The sequence below is a fragment of the Oryctolagus cuniculus genome, chromosome 11 (genome assembly GCF_964237555.1).
Source record: "Oryctolagus cuniculus chromosome 11, mOryCun1.1, whole genome shotgun sequence".
NCBI classification, from domain to species: Eukaryota; Metazoa; Chordata; class Mammalia; order Lagomorpha; family Leporidae; genus Oryctolagus; species Oryctolagus cuniculus.
This window is the reverse complement of record NC_091442.1, coordinates 14,021,373-14,039,997: the sequence shown is the minus strand read 5'-3', so window position 1 is coordinate 14,039,997 and position 18,625 is coordinate 14,021,373. Positions and strand designations below refer to the sequence as shown.

The window sequence follows — 18,625 nt, the reverse complement described above, 5'->3', positions numbered from 1 at the left end:
GTTCCCCCTGCCACATTCCCCACTTCCGCAGGGGAGTGGCACACCGCCGGCCGGCTCTCTCGGGGGCTGCACAGGTGTTCCTCAGGTGTTCCCCCTAGATGTTCCTGGTACATGTTGTCTCTCTCCTCCTTTATAATCCTGCCACCAATCCCAACTCTGCTACCCACACGCTGAGTACGCTGCTCTCCTCCAATCAGGAGCAGGTCCTACAGTTTATTGGTTGAACTGGAGGCAGCTGCGTAGAAGCTGTTTCTCCCTTCTCAGCGCCATATTGTGGGAGAGCAGATGCATAGAATAAGTCTTAATTCCAGTAACTCAGTCCAGTCCGGTTGCTCCCCACACATTCCCACTGCTGGATGCACTAATCAATTTTAAGAGATATTCTTTAAATTTCCTGTAAAATAAGATGATTTGCTGAATGGTGCTATAATGTATAGAATGCCTCTAAAAACCCTATAAAAACCCCATTAACTGAAGAGTAGGGGCTCTCAACCAGACCCACTGTGTTGGTGACAGTTGAGAGAACAAGCCAGGACCTGTAATAAAACTCTCACATGTTTTACAGTGGTATCAGCTCCTTGGTGGTCTTTGGGGACAATCGAGCTGGGTATAATAACACAAAAGGCTGCAACACAAAGGGTTGTAACATAGGGTCTATGCTATTCCTGAAGGATTCAGCAAAAGAATCTGCCACCTCTTTTGGGAACAAGACACAGACTGAAGCAACTAGAGCCACATATTCCTCCTACCAGTACTCCTACAACACTGACACTAGCACTCCTGCAAGAGTTGGTTTAACATCCACAAGTAAGTCAATGGAATGTACCTCAATATGAGAGAGGACGTGTGATTATCTGCAAATCAGCCACATAATAATTGAAAAATAACTTTCCCATTCATGATTGAGGAGAAAAAATAATGATGCAGGATCAGAATTTCATTTAATTAATTTGATAATAAGCCCTAACCAACCCCTACAACAGAGGGAAGTACTGTCTCAGTGGTAAAATCTGCTCCTCCATAGAAGCTTGAGAATCCCAACAAATGTTGTTTAAGTCAGCTGCTTTCATGATCCTGAAAAGTATCCAAAGCCTTTCACCAATCAAGTGTTTAGTGAGGAAAGACAAATTTCTAAAGAGCCTTGTGGCAAAATAACTCCTCCTGCTCCCATGTTTCTACCCAGATGTGTGGTACCATTGGGAAAGAGGTCATGAAGGGAGCTGGGCTTGACCTCTGGTGGTAGACAGTGTTACTAATAGATTGCAGCATTTTTTTAAAGATATATTTTATTTATTTGAAAGAGAGTTACAGAGAAAGGTCTCCCATCTGCTGGTTCACTCCCCAAGTGGCCACAGGAGCTGAGCCGATCTGAAATCAGAAGTCAGGAGTTTCTTCTGGGTCTCCCATATTGGTGCAGGGGCCCAAGGAGTTGGGACATCCTCAGCTGTTTTCCCAGGCATATTGGCAGGGAGCTGTATCAGATGTGGAGCAGCCAGGACTCGAACAGGCACCCTTATGAAATGGTGGTGCCACAGGCTGGGGCTTTAACCCACTGTGCCACAGCACCACCCCTAGCATCTTGTTGTTAATGTTGAGTTTCTAGCCAGAGTCCTAAAAAACTGGTTTTGGTTATTATTCTCTCCAGTGTTCCAAGAATTTGCCTTTATTTTCATTTGAAAGCTATCTATTTTAGCAATTCCCTCAAACCCTTGAGCTTCTCAGGATCCAGAGATCTCAGGAGACAGAAGCAAGGAAGGTAGAACATAATCTCTTTATTGACAAGCAAGTGTTTCAGAAAGCTCCAGATTTAGAAATGCTAAAGACAAGGAAGCATGAGTAGGTGTTGTCATGTGTGTACCAAGGATATGGGACCCCATGGGAGTCTGCACCTTGGAAACTTCACAAACTTTATTAAGGTCAGGTGACACCTATGGAGAGGTGACAGACAGTCAGTGTTGTGAGGGGGGGAGGGATGAGAGGTGGTACCCCTGCTTCTTTTAGTTTCAGCTGGACCAACCACAGAGCAGCAGGGTTCCAGACCATTAATTATCAGTGGACCTATTGTTTCTCCTGCTTTCCCTCTCTTCAGATGTAGTGTTACTTGTAGGAAAGGGTCATAAAACCTCTCTGTTGTCCTTGATTGAATGGTGTTATTTCTCCATTTGCCTATTGGTCTGGTACTCCATTTGCATTATGGCCACCCTTTTCCTCTTGATTAGAATTTGACCTGTTTTATCCTCCACTTTTACTGTCTCTTCGCTTTGTATAGGAAAAACACCTTGGGATTTATCTTGGGGTCCATATTGTGTGGGATAGAGTGGGTCTTACCCTATTCTTTGATATTCCTCTAGCATTTCATTTTCATTCTGGCCTTGCTGTTCATCTTAATTGGCATTTTGATTGCTGTCATATAAAAGATCTTGGGTTTTGATGATAAAACTGTCTTGGGGTCATCTTTTTGTCTTTCCTTTTGTCCTTCATCAAGCAGTGTTTTTTCTATACTTGGATATTGGTCTAGCACACCATTTGCATTTTGTCCAATTTCTTCATTTTCTTAGGAACTTTGAGTCTGATAAATATATATCCCTGTCATATACTACTTCTTGATTTCAGAAAGGCAAAATGTCTTGAGATTTATCTTGTGCCCTACCTTTTTGTACATCAGATAATAGGGTTTGTTCTTGCAGCTCCCCCTGATATTCTATTTGCAGTTTTGACCTGTCGCTGATTTTGATAAGGATTTTGCATTCAGTTATGACCATTGACATCTATGTGGCATATTATTAGCATTTGAAAATTGCCTTCTGACCCATGGTTCTTGTTTTCTACCTGGATTGTACCCTGTTGCTTCATCTCATGTTGTCTTTGACAACTGTATTGATTATATGTTTGTTTTCTTTCATAGGTATAATCTACCTGCTCTTTGGTTTGGATTTGGTAATTACCCTGGGATCTAGGTTTTTTTTTTTTTAGGTCCAGAATAAATGGCTTTGTTGTTTATTTGAAAATTGGTGTTATTCATGTGGTAAATGTCTTTATGATTCACCTGGTAATTGATCAGAAGTATGTTTGGGTTGCATTATCTCTAATGTTCCCTCATCAATTCACTGATATTCTCAGAAGGGCTCTGTCTGTGGGTGAATAAGACTCTATCCACATCGTGGAAGAAAATCTGTCTGAGAAAGTTTCTTCTCACACCCATAATATCCTTAGAGGCCATTCTTCCCAAGTACCATTCTCCCAGGTCAATGTTCTTCACCTACCACTGAGTCTCATCCCAGGGTTTGCGTCCAAGTATGAGAAGCAGAGAAAGGACAAAGATGATGATGGATTTCATCTTTCCAGGAAGGGCCTTGCTTAAGAGCTGACTTGAACTCCTCATTTACATCTTCCTTGCCTGCGTGTACCATGGGTGGGGTTGAAGTTACAGAGACCATCATCCTTCGTTGACTTATCATAAGGTATGCGAGTTACATAATTTCTCTGGGAGCCTTTCTGTGCTCCTAGCGTGATTTTCTGTTTTCCTCAAGGGAGGTAATTATTTCCCTCCAGCAGCAGCCCCAGAAGATTAGGTTGAAATTATCTTGAACTAACATTGCTTAATCTGCTTACTTGCCTCTACACTCCTCCTGACACTTCCCTTGAGAAAATACCAGGAACTGATCCATTCCTAGAAAAGTTGTACAAAAAAGGATCTGATACCATTGATTGCTGTTTGTGGATCACAGAACAAAACCTTCATCTAACCCAGTGTGCAAAACATACAGATAAAGTGGTCCAACATTTTACCTTGTCACCCCAGACACTACTATATAGATCTATGAATTTGATTATTCTGGGTGCTTCATATAGGTGGGATCATGTAACATTTGTCCTTTTTATTTGGCTTATTTTATTTAGCATGATGTTGATAATTTTTAAAATTTACATATTTATATATTTTGGTATATTTGTACAATGTATAATAATACAATTTATTGTTTATAGCCCTTGTCTATAATTCTCAGACACTAGTCTATTTTCTACTTGTTGAATTCTTTACTCAGTGGATGATTAAGCTTGTTACTTCAAAGTAAATTTGAAGCATGTTATTACAAAAATTAAAATAAAAGAAAAAATTAATGGAAAAGGGAGAAGTAGGAAATATGTGCTTAAAATTGTATATATGAAATACATAAAATAGTTTTATAGAAATAAATTTTAAAATTGAAAAAATATTTATTTCAAAGGCAGAGTTAGGGGGAGAGAGTAAAAGAAAGAGAGAATGGGAGAGATCTGTCTACTGGTTCACTCCCCAAATGACCATAATTATCAGGGATGGGCCAGGCTGAAACTGAGAACCCAGATCTCCATTTGGGCCTCCCACATGGGTGTCAAGGACCCAAGCACTTGGGCAACCTTTCTCTGCTTTCCCAGGTCCATTAGCAGGGAGCTGGATGGAAGCAGAGCAGCCAGGATTTTACTGGTGTTCTGATATGGGATGCTGGTGTTGCAGCCACTTAAGTATGATTTTTAAGTTCTTTCTACAGCTATCACTCTTCAATAAAAGTAGATTTTGCATGTAACATACTAAGAAGTTAAAGAGGAGGTAAATATGAGTGGACTTCAAAAAGTGTATTTGAAGTGGATATGGAAAAATTATACATGGATTTCATAATTTTTGCAGCAAAATGAACTTGTACCAACTTGTTACAAAATGTGTGAATAGGATTTAATTTGAAGTGCCCTCTCTCTCTCTATTTCAGGTATATGAAAATAAATACGTATTTCAATAAATAAAAATAGCTTATCATCACATATTGACTGTGTAGTTTAGAGTGGTGATTTAATCTCTCTTTCCTGTGGCCTTTTTGCATAGTTAGTGACATGTATACTGACCATCTAAGAGGGCTTTTTTTAAAAAAGCTTTTATTTAATGAATGCAAATTTTTTTAAAGATTTATTTTATTGGCCAGCGCCGTGGCTCAATAGGCTAATCCTCCACCTTGCGGCGCCGGCACACCGGGTTCTAGTCCCGGTTGGGGCACCGGATTCTGTCCCGGTTGCCCTTCTTCCAGGCCAGCTCTCTGCTGTGGCCCGGGAGTGCAGTGGAGGATGGCCCAAGTGCTTGGGCCCTGCATCCCATGGGAGACCAGGAGAAGCACCTGGCTCCTGCCTTTGGATCAGTGTGGTGCGCCGGCCACAGCGCGCCGGCCGTGGCGGCCATTGGAGGGTGAACCAACGGCAAAGGAAGACCTTTCTCTCTGTCTCTCTCTCTCACTGTCCACTCTGCCTGTAAAAAAGAAAAGATTTATTTTATTTATTTAAAAGACAGAGATACAGAGAGAGGTAGAGACAGAGAGAATGGTCTTCCATCTGCTGGTTCACTCCCCAATTGGCCGCAATGGCTGGAGCTGTGCTGATCCAAATCTAGGAGCCAGGAGCTTCTTGTGGGTCTCCCACACGGGTGCAGGGGCCCAAGGACTTCGGCCATCTTCTACTGCTATCCCATGCCACAGAAGAGAGCTGGATTGGAAGAGGAGCAGGCAGGACTAGAACCGGCACCCATGTGGGATGCTGGCACTCAGGCCAAGCCTTTAACCCACTGCACTACAGCACTGGCCCCATGAATACAAATTTCATAGGTACAACTTTAGGAATACAGTGGTTCTAATTAACTTTATATACAGAAGACCAACTCTATACTAAATAAAGATTTCAACAGTTTGCGCACACACACACACACACACACACAAAACGTATAAAGTACTTTTTGAGAACAAGTTTTGCAGTTAATTCTCACAGTACAACTCATTAAGGTCAGAAGTCCCACATGAGGAGTAAGTGCACTGTGACTTCTGTTGTTAATTTAACAATTAACACTCTTATTTTTTATGTCAATGATCACCTGAGGCTCTTGCCATGAGCTGCCAAGGTTATGGAAGCCTTTTGTGACCACAAACTTCATCAATATTTAGACAAGGCCATAAGTGAAGTGGAAGTTCTCTCCTCCCTTCAGAAAAAAGTACATCTTTCTTTGATGGCCCCTTCTTTCCACTGGAGTCTCACTCACAGAGATCCTTCATGTAGAATGTTTTTTGCCATGGTGTCTTGGCTTTCCATGCCTGAAATGCTCTTATAGACTTTTCAGCCACATCCAAATGCCTTAAGGGCTGATTCTGAGGTCAGAGTGTTACTTAAAGTGATTGTCATTCTATGAGTCTGCTATGTGGACTGCTTCCCATGTTGGACATTCCCTCCTTTTTAATTCTGACTATTATTATTACCAAGCACTTGATGCTATTTATGTGACCTCTTTAACACTTAATTATATCTATATGTTCACTTTAACACTTAATATGATCATTTTAACAATTAAGATGGCATTTTCACCACCAATTTTAATGGGATTTGGAGTCCCATGACAATTTTTTAAACTGTACCATTAGAAGTAAGTCTGTAGGACTGTGTGCAGAACTATACAACTTTACAATTACAAACTTCCTCCTCCCTCTCTTATTCTCCCTCTTATTTTTTACTGAGATCTATTTTCAATTAACTTTATATACATATGATTAACTCTATGTTAAGAGTTCAACATATAGCATGAAGAAAAGAAAAAGAAAAAAATATAAAATAAAATTTAAAAACATTCCTCAACAGTCAAGATGAGAGCTGTTCAAGTTTTTGATTCTCAAAGTGTCAATTTCACTTCTAAAGCTTTCATTTTAGGTATGCTATTAGTTCTCACAGATCAGGGAGAATATTTAGTAGTTATCCCTTTGGGACTGGCTTATTTCACTAAGTATGAATTTTTCAGATTGATCCATTTTGTCACAAATAACCAAATTTCATTTTTTACTGCTATGTAGTATTCCATAATTATATAACCCATAATTTCTTTATCTAGTCTAAGAGATTTTCTATGAAAATTATTACAACCATCTACTATGTACAGGGCCCACAGCAGGATCTTCTCTTGTTCTTGCCTACACTCTAAGAAGCCTGGTGTCATAGCCCTACCACAGTCCAGCCTACCCTCTGGAGAATGAGGTCGGGTGGTGGTAGGATGCCATGCTGGTACCTAGCTGAAGAGGGAAAGAGTGCAGTGGTCTGTGTTCTTTCACTTCAAGCCCCTGTCCTCATGTTCACTCACAGCAGGAGCCCAACATGAAAGAAAGAGCTTCCAGATCCCAGGGTGGTAGGATAGACTGGCTGTCCAGAATAGTTACACCCAGCCCTCTCCATTTCAACATAGAAGGCTCAGGGAGGCACAAAACTTCCCTGGGGTCAACAGTGTGGGAAGCCAAGCTGGGGTACTCATCCCCTGACTCCCCTGCCGCTGCTATTTCCCCACCACCCAAACTGCCCCTACACCTGAGGCTTTGGCCTTCCCTGGGAGCTTCCGTGTACAAGGGCCATGGGGCAGGTAGGTCAACAGTAGAGCCATGAGGCCCTTCAAGTTTTCCCAAGGTAGTCCCAGCCCTGTTGTCACTGCCCCAGGCTGTCCTGCCCCCACCTTGTGTCTCTCCAGAGAACACTGCTCTCCCTGGTCCTTCACACCAAAGGAGCACAGACTGAGAGCACATTGCCGGGCCTCTTCATGTCATCTTAAAGCACAAGTCTGGGAGAGGCTATTGCTTAACCTAAAGGAATGAGGCATCAGTGAAGGGACCTCAGGCATGAGCCAGCAGATTTCCCCCCGAATAGGCATTTACCAGTGTGCACGCAGCATCGTCATTTCTATGCCTTCTCAGAAGTATGTCGGTCTTTGGGAAACTACAGGAAAGGAAGGAGGAAGCTGTAGGCTTAGCCACAAGGCTTGGCTGGTCTGAGGGGCCAAAATAGTCAGGACTGACAGTGGATTGGAAGGAAGGGACCTGCCAAAAATTTACACAGCGGGTTATGTTGTTCAGTTTGTTGTGAATTGTTTGTTTCTTTTCCTGGTCCTGAACCAAAGACAAGATTTCCAGACTTCCACCTGCTGGTGACAGAGAGACTGCAGCACTGGGGCTGATGACTGGATTTCCAGCAGGAAGCTCCAGGAAGTGGAGCTCTTGGTCCTGCCCCTTCTCTCCTATACACTCAGGATACAGGGCCCCGGCTGCTCCCCAGTGGTGAGAGGGATTCCACTTCCACACCCATCTCCCCAGAGTTTTGTGGAACCCAGAAATCACAGGAGCCAGAAATAAATGAGCAGAAAGGAGACTTTTTATTGGAAAGTGGATGAGAGAAGCAGCCCCAGGCTTGGGCATCCTAAATGCAAGGAAGAATGGGTAGAGAAGAGAGGGGAGCACTATAGGGAACTGGGAATATCTCTTGGCATCACAGGTGCAGTGGGGACAGGTTCCAGCTGGTGGAGAAAGGAGAATTAGGTGTAACTCCGCAGGTCCAAGCACTCAGAGGCAGTGAGGAGGCAGGATCGTTCCTCTCTACACTGTAGTTATGGCCTCTGGAAGCCCTCAACCTCTGTCTCTCACCTCTCCATAGCCTCCTTACCAACCTCTTGCATTAAATCTTCCTGCTCAGCCTTCTTCTGTGTCCTCAGGGATCCCTTATTCTTCCAGGTTGTGTTCTTGGGTTCACCTAATGGGTGGTTCCTATAGAGATTCCTACAACTGCTTACACTGCAGAACTCATCCAATGGGCGATCATCATGTCTTATGGCTTATAATGCAAGCCCATGCCTGCCACAGGATGGACAATTGAGGGAGGCTTTAGACTTATTGGCATTGAAATCTTGGCATGGAGCTATATATTGGTCTTAATTGTTGATTGATCTTTAGGAGCATTTTTCCTTTAACCAAAACATGATCTTTGACAGTCTCAGAACATTTTTTAAAAATATTTATTTATTTATATATTTGAGGGGCAGAGAGAGAGAGAGGAAGAGGGAGAGGGAGGTAACAAGGGAGGGGTAAAGAGGGAGAGAGAGAGAGAGAGAAAGGAGAGAGAGATCTTTCAGCCACTAGTTTACTCTCCCAAATAGCTACAACAGCAGGGCTGGGCCAGGTTGAAGCCAGGAGCCTGGAACTGCATCTGGGTCTCCCTTGTGAGTGCCAGGCGCCCAGCCACTCAAGCCATCGTCTGCTTCCTCGCTGTGTTAGCAGAGAGCTGGTATAGAGCAGCCAGGACTCTAAGTGGCTTTCCTAGGGATGGTGGTTATGGTGTCGTCCCAGCAATCTGTTTCACCTGCTGTACCGCAGTATCTGGACCTTTCGCACTACCTTTTGCTTTGACAGGAACACGGCTTCTGACAGTTTTGCGACCTTTGTTGAGTTTTTTACATTTGACTGGAACTTTTCCTCTTGAAAGTTGCTGTTTTCTGAATGGAACTTTGCCTTGGACAGTTGGTTGATCTTTACCTGGAATGTCTCTTTCAACATTGACTGGAACGTGATCATTCATGGTCTCAAGACTTCTAGTTGAAGCTTTTTCATTCACAGGATCTGGCTCATTCACTGGAACATGATCTTTACTAGTTTCATGTTTTGCAGCAACTTGGGCTTTGACAGGATCTTTGATAGGTTCTTGAGCATTGGCCGGGGCTTGTCTCTCAACAGGGCGTCGCTCTGTCAACGGAACACGATCTTTGCTAGTTTCCTGATCTTTTCCTGGAACTTGTCCTAGAACGAGATCTTGATCTTTCACTGGCACATGAACTTTGCCTTCTTCCTGCCTGGTTGCTGGAGCTTGTCCATGAACAGGATCTTGGTCTTCCAGTGGAGGTTGCTCTTTTGCGCTTTCCTGACCACTTACAGGAGCTTCTGCTACGACAGGTTCTTGTGGTTTTGAGGGAGCTAGACCTCTACTGCTCCCCTGATCTGGGCCTGGAGCTTCTGCTTCAGAAGGCTCTTGCTCCTTTGCTGGGAGATGATCTGTGCTAGTTTCCTGACCTTTGGCTGCAATTTTTCCTCCAACAGAATCTTGCTCCTTTGCAGGAATGTGGTCTACGCTGGCTTTCTGATCTTTGCCTGAAAGCTGTTCTGCAGTAGGCTGTGGCTCTTTCTCTGGAACGTGATCATTAGAAGCTTCCTGATCTTTGACTGGAACCTGCCCTTTACCAAGCTCTTGGTCTTTCACTGGAACATGGTCCTTGCTAGTTTCCTGACTGGCCACTGGAACTTGCACATAAGCAGGATATTTGTCTTTCGGTGGAAATTGCTCTGTTGTAGATTCCTGACCAGTCATACCAAGGTGTGTTTCAACACGCTGTTGCTGTTTCTCTGGTACGTGGTCTTTGCTGGTTTCCTGATCTGTGGATGGAGCTTGTCCTTCAGGTGATTCTTGCTCCTTTGCAGGGATGTGATCTACGCTGGCTTTCTGATCTTTGCCTGGAAGTTGTTCTGCAACATGCTGTTGCACTTTCTCTGGTACATGGTCTTTGCTGGTTTCCTGATCTGCGGCTGGATCTTGTTCTTCCAAAGGCTCTTCGTCTTTCAGTGGAATCACATCTTTGCCAGTTTCCTGATCCTTTACTGGAATTTGTCCTACAACAGAATCTTGCTTCTTTGCCAGGGCATGATCTTTACTAGCTTCTGGATATTTGCCTGGAACCTGTTCCTCACCAGGCGTTTGCTCTTTCATCAGAACCTGATCTTTGCTAGCTTCCAGACCAGAGACTGCAGCTTGTCCTTCAGGTGATTCTTGCTCCTTTGCAGGAATGTGATCTACGCTGGCTTTCTGATCTTTGCCTGGAAGTTGTTCTGCAACACGCTGTTGCACTTTCTCTGAAACGTGATCCTTGGAAGTTTCCTGATATTTGGCTGTAACTTGTCCTTCACCAGCCTCTTGGTCTTTCAGTGGAATCACATCTTTGCCACTTTTCTTATCCTTTACTGGAATTTGTCCCATAGCAGACTCTTCCTCCTTTGCCAGGACACGATCTTTGCGAGCTTCTTGATATTTGCTTGGAACCTGTCCTCCAGCAGGCTTTTGTTCCTTCACTGGAACCTGGTCTTTGCTGCTTTCTAGACCAGTCCCTGGAACTTGTTCTTCAACTGTATCTTGCTCCTTTGAAGGAATACTGGCTTTCTGACCTTTACCTGGAATCTGCCCTTTAGCAGGGTCTTGCTCTTTGACTGGTGTGTGGTCTTTGCTGGTTTCCTGATTGTTGGCTGGATCTTGTTGTTCAACAGGCTGTTGCTCATTCATTGGAACATGATCTTTGCTAGTTTCCTGATCATTGGTTGGAACTTGTCCGTCTTCAGGCTCTGGCTGTTTCACAGGAATACGGTCTTTGCTAGCTTCCAGACCTGTTACTAGACTTTGTCCTTCAGCTGGAAGTTGGTCTTTCAACGGGACTTGCTGTATGCCAATTCCGTGACCAGTCTCAGGAAGTTGTGCTTCAACAGGATCTTGCTGTTTCACTGGATCCTGATGTTTGCTTGGTTCTTGATCTTTGGTTGTATCTTGTTCTTCAAAATTCTCTTGCCCTTTCAATGGAATGAAATCTTTGCTAGCTTCCTGACCTTTGACTGGACTTTGTCCTTCAACAGCATCCTGCTCTGGTGCAACAACAGGATATTTGCTGGATTCCTTATCTTTTCCTGGAACAATTTCTGCAGCAGGCTCCTGCTCTCTCACTGGAATGTGGTCTTTGCTAGTTCCCTGACTGATTGTTGGACCTTGTCTTTTAACAGGACTTTGGTCATTCAGTGGCACCTGCTCTCTCTTCATTTCTTGACTGGTTATAGGAATTTGTGCTTCAACAGGATGCTGCTCTTTGGCATGATCTTGATCGTTGCCTGTTACCTGATCTACAGCTGGAACATGTTCTAAGGAAGGCTCTTGCTGTTTCAGTGGAGTGAGATCTTTGCTACCTTCCTGATCTTTGACTGGAATTTGCTCTTCAACAGGGTCTTGCACATTTGCAGGAAAATGATCTTTTCTTGTTTCTTGATCTTTGTCGGGAACTTGTCCAGCCAAAGGTTGTTGCTCTTTCAACAGAATGTGTTCTTTGCTAGTTTCTGGATCTATGACTTGAGTTTGCTCTTCGACAGAATCTTCCTCTTTTGAATGAACATGACCTTCACAGTCTCCCGCATCTTTGCCTGGAAGCTCTGCAGACAGCTCATTCTCTCTCACTGGACGATGATCCGTGTCAGTTTCCTGATCTTCCACTGAATCTTGACTTTCACCAGACTTTTGCTCCTTCCCTGGAACATGATCTTTGCTAGTTTTTGGAAGTTTACCTAAACCTTTGTTTCCAAGGGGATGATGTTTTAGTGGAACATCTTTATTAGGTATTTGACTCTGCTCTTGGACAGGTATGTGACCTTCAGCAGGAACTGTTAAGAAAAACAATGTATTCAGATTTAGGTCTACCTGCTTCAATTGCCATGCCTCTCCCTTAAGTCCATCCACCACTCACTCCAGTATTCCCCATGTCCTGACCTGAGATGATGCTGTTACTCCAGGGGTGGATGAGTTCTGAATTCTTGCGATGCTCTTCTGTTCTCATGGGGGAAAGGGTTTCCAAGCTTGCAATTTCATTGCTACCTGATTCTTCCCCATACCACCACTCCAATTCCTTCAGGAAAAGGTGCCAGAGTGTGTGAATATCTAAAAATAAAAACATCATATTGTCATTTAAGAGAAACTTAATGAAGGGAAAAATAAAACCTTGAAACACATGCCACAAGGCCTGGGCTCTATCCTCTTCTAGGAATCATTCTGACTACTTCTTGCTCTTCTCTATACCCCTGTTTCCTCTTTATATGAGACAGTGTTTCTTAAACAACATAATCTGGGGCCTGGCGCTGTGGCACAGTAGGTTAATCCTCCACCTGCAGCGCCAGCATCCCATATGGGCGCTGGTTCGAGATCTGGCTGCTCCACTTCCCATCCGGCTCTCTGCTATGGCCTGGAAAAGCAGTAGAAGATGGCCAAAGTCCTTGGGCCCCTGCACCCATGTGGGAGACCCGGAAGAAGCTCCTGGCTCCTGGCTTCGGATCAGCACAGCTCTGGCCCTTGTAGCCATTTGGGGAGTGAACCAGCGGACGGAAGACCTTTCTCTCTGTCTCTCCCTCTCACTGTCTGTAACTCTACCTCTCAAATAAATAAATAAAATATTAAAAAAAAAACATAATCTGACATCTTCTTACTGTCTTCTACTCAGATGCCTACAAGATGGAGAAACAGCCCAGCCCAGGACCCAGAGTCCTGGAGTTTGTCACTTTGTTGCAGATTCTGTACAAGTATCGACACTTGATGCCATGACCACATAACAAAACTTCTCCTCACAGACCTAATATCTCAGTCACCAGGTTGAAGGGCATGTGGAGAATTTAGATAAGCTTCCTGCTTTCTTTGAATAAAACGGAAATGGTCATAAGGTTGGAACGTGGCCTCCAGCTCTACCTACTGCTCCAGAAATGCTGTCTGTATGGATCCAGGAGGCCTCTCAGAGCCCAGCCCAGTCCCACAAGGTAACCTCTCCACTCAACCCTCACGGCAGCTGCCTCTGTCCCCAGTGTCCTGAGAATGATAACATGACCAGCGCCAAAGAGTTGCTGGTCCTCATTCGTCAGGATGGTGTTTGGCAAAAAGCTGGAGCCAAGCCAGGTTTAGGCAAAACCAGCTTGGCTTGGCACCAGGGATGAGTCTGTGGTTTCACAAGGAACCAGAAATTTCCTTAGCTAAATTAGAAAACAGATACTTCCGCTATAGAAAAGACAAAGATGCTTCCCCCAAGGATTCTTCACAGGGAAAATGGGAGAAATTGTGTCACATCACCTTTGATAACCCCAAGAGCCTTCTCACTTTCTTACTGACAAGCAGCATTGGCCGTCTTTAGGTACCATCACAAATTCTTCATATATAAAGATACCATGAGGCCCAGGCAGGGGGAAGGAATCCCCTGAGGTCCTTGACATGTCACTGGTAGATCTAGTCTTGATTCCAAACCATGGGTGTTCCTCCACTTTGCCCTACTCCTAAACCCCCACCCAGACCCTCCCTATTGTTGTTCCAGCATCAAACTGGACTTTGCCTGGTCCTGAGAAAAATCTAGTAAGGCAAACTTGTTTTCAGATTCTAATCACCATTGTACTCTGTCATTTCACAGGTCTTAGAGATGTACCAAGAAACTCACTGGAAGGTGAGATTCTAGGGCTGCAATGGTATGATGCCTTTGAAATCTCAGTGGACTGGGAGAAAACACTAAGGTATTGAAAGGAAGAATCCACACATCTTTTATAGGGTGGATATCTCTCCAGCATGCCTTTCTCCCTCTTAGCATAGCAGCTTGTCTCTTCTGAAGAACTGGTGTTTCTTTGTACCATCAACTTATGAGTCTAGTGTAGACTGCTAATCATGAAAGCTTCATCTGACCACAGGTAGATGACCAAGAAAGAGAAAAATAGAGAAAAGGGGAGGAGAGAGTATTTAAGCTGCAGAGTAAATAATTAATGATAGTATTAGCCTTCAAAAGATCAACACTGATGCACTCTGTTGTTTCCAGTCTTTTGCGTTGACAAATATACCACATTCCTTTACCGTTGGTTCACCCTCCAATGGCCGCCACGGCTGGCGCACTGCGGCCGGCGCACCACGCTGATCCGATGGCAGGAGCCAGGTGCTTCTCCTGGTCTCCCATGGGGTGCAGGGCCCAAGCACTTGGCCCATCCTCCACTGCACTCCCTGGCCACAGCAGAGAGCTGGCCTGGAAGAGGGGCAACTGGGACAGAATCCAGCGCCCCAACCAGGACTAGAACCTGGTGTGCCGGCGCCGCAGGGAGAGGATTAGCCTATTGAGCCACGGTGCTGGCCCATATTTATATATATCTTGATCTTGATCAGAATTTATATCCAAGTTTGATCATTGTCATCTACTTGCTATACAATTAGGATTACACAATTTGTCTTCTGATCCATCCCAGTGTCTGCTTTATTGTCCACCATTAAGTGGTTCTTGTTTTCTGCTGAGATATTGGCCTGATATTCCCATTTCATATTGTACATGCCAATTATATTGATTACATACAAGGGTATTTCAAAAAGTCCATGAACAATGAAATTAAGAGATAAATTGTCTCCTGTGCAAAAAGTTTGAAATCCATAAAAAATGACATGAATTTTCATAAATTTTGGAAGACTCATATGCATGAATTTCAAAAATTTTAAACTTATTTTTTAATTCCCTTTACCCACAAACATTTTGAAATACTCTCATATTTGATTACAGTCATGACAGTTGTCATCTACTTGCTGTTTGGATTAAATACATTGACTGCATTGAGTTTCAGGTGTTGTTTACCTTTTCGTTCAGAATAGTGTTGGTATTACTGTCTATTTGAAAATTGATATTATCCACTTAGCAATGATCTGACAACTAACCTGGTAATTTCTCAGAATTCTTAGGCTTCAAAATCTCCCCATGATTCGTTCCAGCTCTTACCCCTTTTCTCATCAACTCGCTGATTTGACTTACAGTGGCGAAGACTTGATTCTCATCAGGGAGAAGAATCTCTGCTTCCACCAGTTTCCTCTCGCACCAGAGTACCCTTAGAGGCCTTGCCCCCTGCGTAGCACCCCCCGGCCCGCTTGTCTACTCACCAACATGTCTTGACCCGGCTGCTTGCTTCTCAAGGATGAGAAGCAGGGAAAAGAAGAAGATGGTGTACTTCATCTCGCCAGAAAGAGCCGTGGCTGAGAGCTGAACTCAGCCCCTCTTTTTATCCTCCTTGCCTGGTGTGCTGTGGGTGGTGCTGAAGGTACCGCCCTTTCTGAGCTTATCAGGAAATGCGTCTTCCTCCCCTCTTGCACAGTGGGGGGCATTGTCAGAATCCCCAGGGAATTTGTTTAGGGACCCAAGATCAGAGATGTTTTTCTACCTCCACAAGCTGTGACAAGTATTTATCAACATTTTAAGATCATCCTCCAAAATCTTCTGATTTCCTGAAGAAATTCAGTACAGAGTACGGAATAACCTTTCATTGCGTTCCAGAATTAGTCAGTGACTCAGCAAGCTTTCATGGTCTCAGTGTGGGGCTTATTCCATGATGCCATAATCCCAATACTCCATCACAGGTATCACCTTGTACTTCAGCCTGTTTCAAGATGAGCTTAAGATATATTTTAATTTACCCGAGAAGAAAAAATCATAGGCAGAAAGACCCAGAAGCAAATGCAACTTTGTGGAAGCTGAAGAAAGTTTCAAGAAGTAAATGGGGCACACCAGTGTCAAGAATGGCTACGATGTTGGTCACTGTAAAGACTGATCACCAAAAAGTTGGCCAAAGTGTAGTTACTATGAGTAACTCTGATGAAAGATGAACAGTTGTGTTGGGTTGTCACAGCTGTTGTCAGTAACCTTTTCAAGATGTATGAATGTATAGTGGAGGGCGTAGTATAGCTGTTGTACCTGGAAAGTAGGGTGAGCTCTGGTGATACTTTTTAAAAGTGGGAGAAATTTAAAATATTCTAGTGGAGATAGGTTGACTGTTGGAAAAAGAAGTAAGAATGTTGGTTTTTGAATTGGTTCTTTTCCTGAAGTCTATGTAAGCAACATTAATAGTGTTGAATTAAGAAAAAAAAACTTCCTATTTAAGTAGTATATAGCTACAACTCCCAACAAACTCTGAGGCATATTTGCAATTGTTGATGAGTTTATTTATTTATAGAGTAGATACAAAGAAAATACTTCTACCTGTGCAGAGAAGTGCAGTTTTGTTTGTTTGTTTTTGTTTTACAGTTGTGAGACTATCCTAAGTGATCCAAAGAACACTCCTTTATTTAAACTTGTGTAGACTGGGATACAGGCAGACCACAGGAGAAGAGAAGAGTATCCCAACTATGACCCTGCATGCATTCAGAACACTAGGGACAGTGGTTTTGCAGGAAGGATGATGTCCGAAAGTATTTTCAATCATTTTGCTCCCAAGTCCTAGTCTGCATGTAGAGGATACTGTGTGGAAGTGGGGGCGGGGTGGGGGGGGAGAAGACAAACTATTCTGTAATAGGAAGAACTTAGATAAAAAGTACTAAGTGATCAAATTTAAGAGATGTGAACTGCATGGTTTCTTATGAACTACTCTGTGCTCCTGCCAGGGTTATCTGTTTTCCCAAAGGGCAGTAATTATTCCCCTCAGGCAGTGATTCCAGAAGATTCTGTTAAAATATCCTGGACTGAACTTTCCTGTTGTGCCTGCTTCGCTCTGCACTGTTCCCTACACTTCCCTTGAGCAAATACCAAGGACTGCTCCATTCTGAGCTTACAAGTAGAGGAAGGATCTGATACCATTGATCTTATTTATGGATCAAAGAACAAATTATTATCTGATCCAGTATCTGAAATCAAAGGAGCTCAAGATGTATGAAAAAAAAAAAACCAGGAAGATACATTTTAAAATTACATATGGGGGGCTGGTGATGTGGCAGTTCCGGCATCCCATATGGGCATCGGTTCGAGTCCCAGCTGCTCCACTTCTGATCCAACTCTGCTATGGCCTGGGAAAGCAGTACAAGATGGCCCAAGGTCTTGGGTCCATGCACCCAGGTGGGAGACCCAGAAGAAGCTCCTGGCTCCTGACTTAGGATCAGCTCAGCTCCAGCCATTGCAGCCAATGGGGAGTGAACCAGAGGATGGAAGACAGACTCCCTCTCTCTCTCTCTCTCTGCCTCCCCCTCTCTCTGTGTGTAACTCTTACTTTCAAATAAATAAACCTTTAAAAAAACTACATATAGGGCTGGTGTTTGATATGGCGGTTAGGATGCCACTTAGGATGCCCACTTCCCACATCAGAGTGCCTGAGTTTGAGCCCCAGTGCTGTTCTTGATCCCAGCTTTCTGTTAATGCACACATTGGGAGGCAGCAGGTGGTTGCTTAAGCAGTGGGTCCCTGTCACTCACATATAAAATTCAAATTGATCTCCCAGCTTTGGTCTGGCCCAGCACTGTTGTGGGAATTTGGAGGGTAAGCCAGTGTATGGGAGATCCCTGTCTACCTGTCTTTGTCTATCTGACTTTCAAATAAGTAAAATAAATAGGCTGGCGCCGCGGCTCACTAGGCTAATCCTCCGCCTTGCGGCGCCGGCACACCGGGTTCTAGTCCCGGTCGGGGCGCCGGATTCTGTCCCGGTTGCCCCTCTTCCAGGCCAGCTCTCTGCTGTGGCCCGGGAGTGCAGTGGAGGATGGCCCAAGTGCTTGGGCCCTGCACCCCATGGGAGACCAGGATAAGTACCTGGCTCCTGCCATCGGATCAGCGCAGTGCGCCGTCCGCATTGTGCCAGTCGCATTGCGCCAGCCGTGGAGACCAAAGTCTCTCTCTCTCTCTCGCTCTCACTGTCCAAATAATGCCCATGAAAACACCTAAATTCAAGCCACATATCCATCTAAGCTTAAAAAAAAAAAATAAATAAATAAATAAATCTTAATTAAAAATACACAATAAAAACAGCAAACGGGTCAGGCATCTGGCGTATTGGTTACAATGCCCACATACCACACCAGAGCGCCTGGGTTTGGTTCCTAGCTGTGTCTCCTGACTCTAGCTTCCTGCGAATGCACAACCTGGGAGGCAGCAGGTTATGGCTAAAATAGTTGGGTTGCTACCACCTGCATGGCAGTAGGTGGGTTCCTGCCACCTGCCGTGTGTAATGTTAGGCACATATTGGAAGGAGCCTGGAGCCTGTGTGTGCCCCTG

The 18,625-nt window shown here is 44.1% G+C and overlaps 1 protein-coding gene and 1 long non-coding RNA gene across 2 annotated transcripts in view; one reads left to right on the top strand and one right to left on the bottom strand.

The window, feature by feature from the left end:
• LOC138844287 (uncharacterized) overlaps nucleotides 1-18,625 on the top strand; it is a 64,451-nt gene that overhangs the window by 18,158 nt on the left and 27,668 nt on the right. The gene's annotated exons all lie outside the window — the stretch shown is intronic.
• Nucleotides 8,829-15,635, bottom strand: LOC108178941 (uncharacterized). The gene is made up of 3 exons (XM_051845001.2): nucleotides 15,538-15,635; nucleotides 12,376-12,543; nucleotides 8,829-12,269 (listed from the first exon to the last, which is right to left on the bottom strand). The coding sequence occupies exons 1-3, from the start codon at nucleotides 15,608-15,610 to the stop codon at nucleotides 9,142-9,144; spliced, it is 3,369 nt and encodes a 1,122-aa protein (XP_051700961.2). The 5' UTR covers nucleotides 15,611-15,635; the 3' UTR covers nucleotides 8,829-9,141.